Raw genomic sequence first — 246 nt, forward strand, 5'->3', positions numbered from 1 at the left:
CGGTAGCGTGGCCCGCCGTGCTGCCACAGCCAGGACTTGCGCGTGACCAGGCGGCCCAGGCCGAAGAACGGAAGGCGGCCGAGCAGCTGCAGGAGCCGACTCTCGCGGCGCACGTCGACCCAGGCTCGCAAGGGCAGCTTGCGGCCCGAGTGCGGCCGTATCAGCGTCTCGTAGTCCAGGGCGTAGCGCACTGAGTCGCGCGGCCGCTCCCGCTGCTCGCGCAGGGCCCGCACACGGCGGGCCAGC

The 246-nt window shown here is 74.0% G+C and overlaps 1 protein-coding gene across 1 annotated transcript in view; it reads right to left on the reverse strand.

The window, feature by feature from the left end:
- MRPS34 (mitochondrial ribosomal protein S34) overlaps positions 1-245 on the reverse strand; it is a gene marked incomplete at its 5' end in the record, with an annotated part of 1,315 nt that extends 1,070 nt beyond the window's left edge. The window contains one exon of the mRNA XM_010851351.1: positions 14-245. Coding sequence (XP_010849653.1) covers positions 14-245 — 232 coding nt within the window. The remainder of the gene's footprint in view (positions 1-13) is intronic.
- Position 246: the final 1 nt, after the last annotated feature.

This window comes from Bison bison, unplaced genomic scaffold (genome assembly GCF_000754665.1).
Source record: "Bison bison bison isolate TAMUID 2011002044 unplaced genomic scaffold, Bison_UMD1.0 scf7180017851711, whole genome shotgun sequence".
NCBI classification, from domain to species: domain Eukaryota; kingdom Metazoa; phylum Chordata; class Mammalia; order Artiodactyla; family Bovidae; genus Bison; species Bison bison.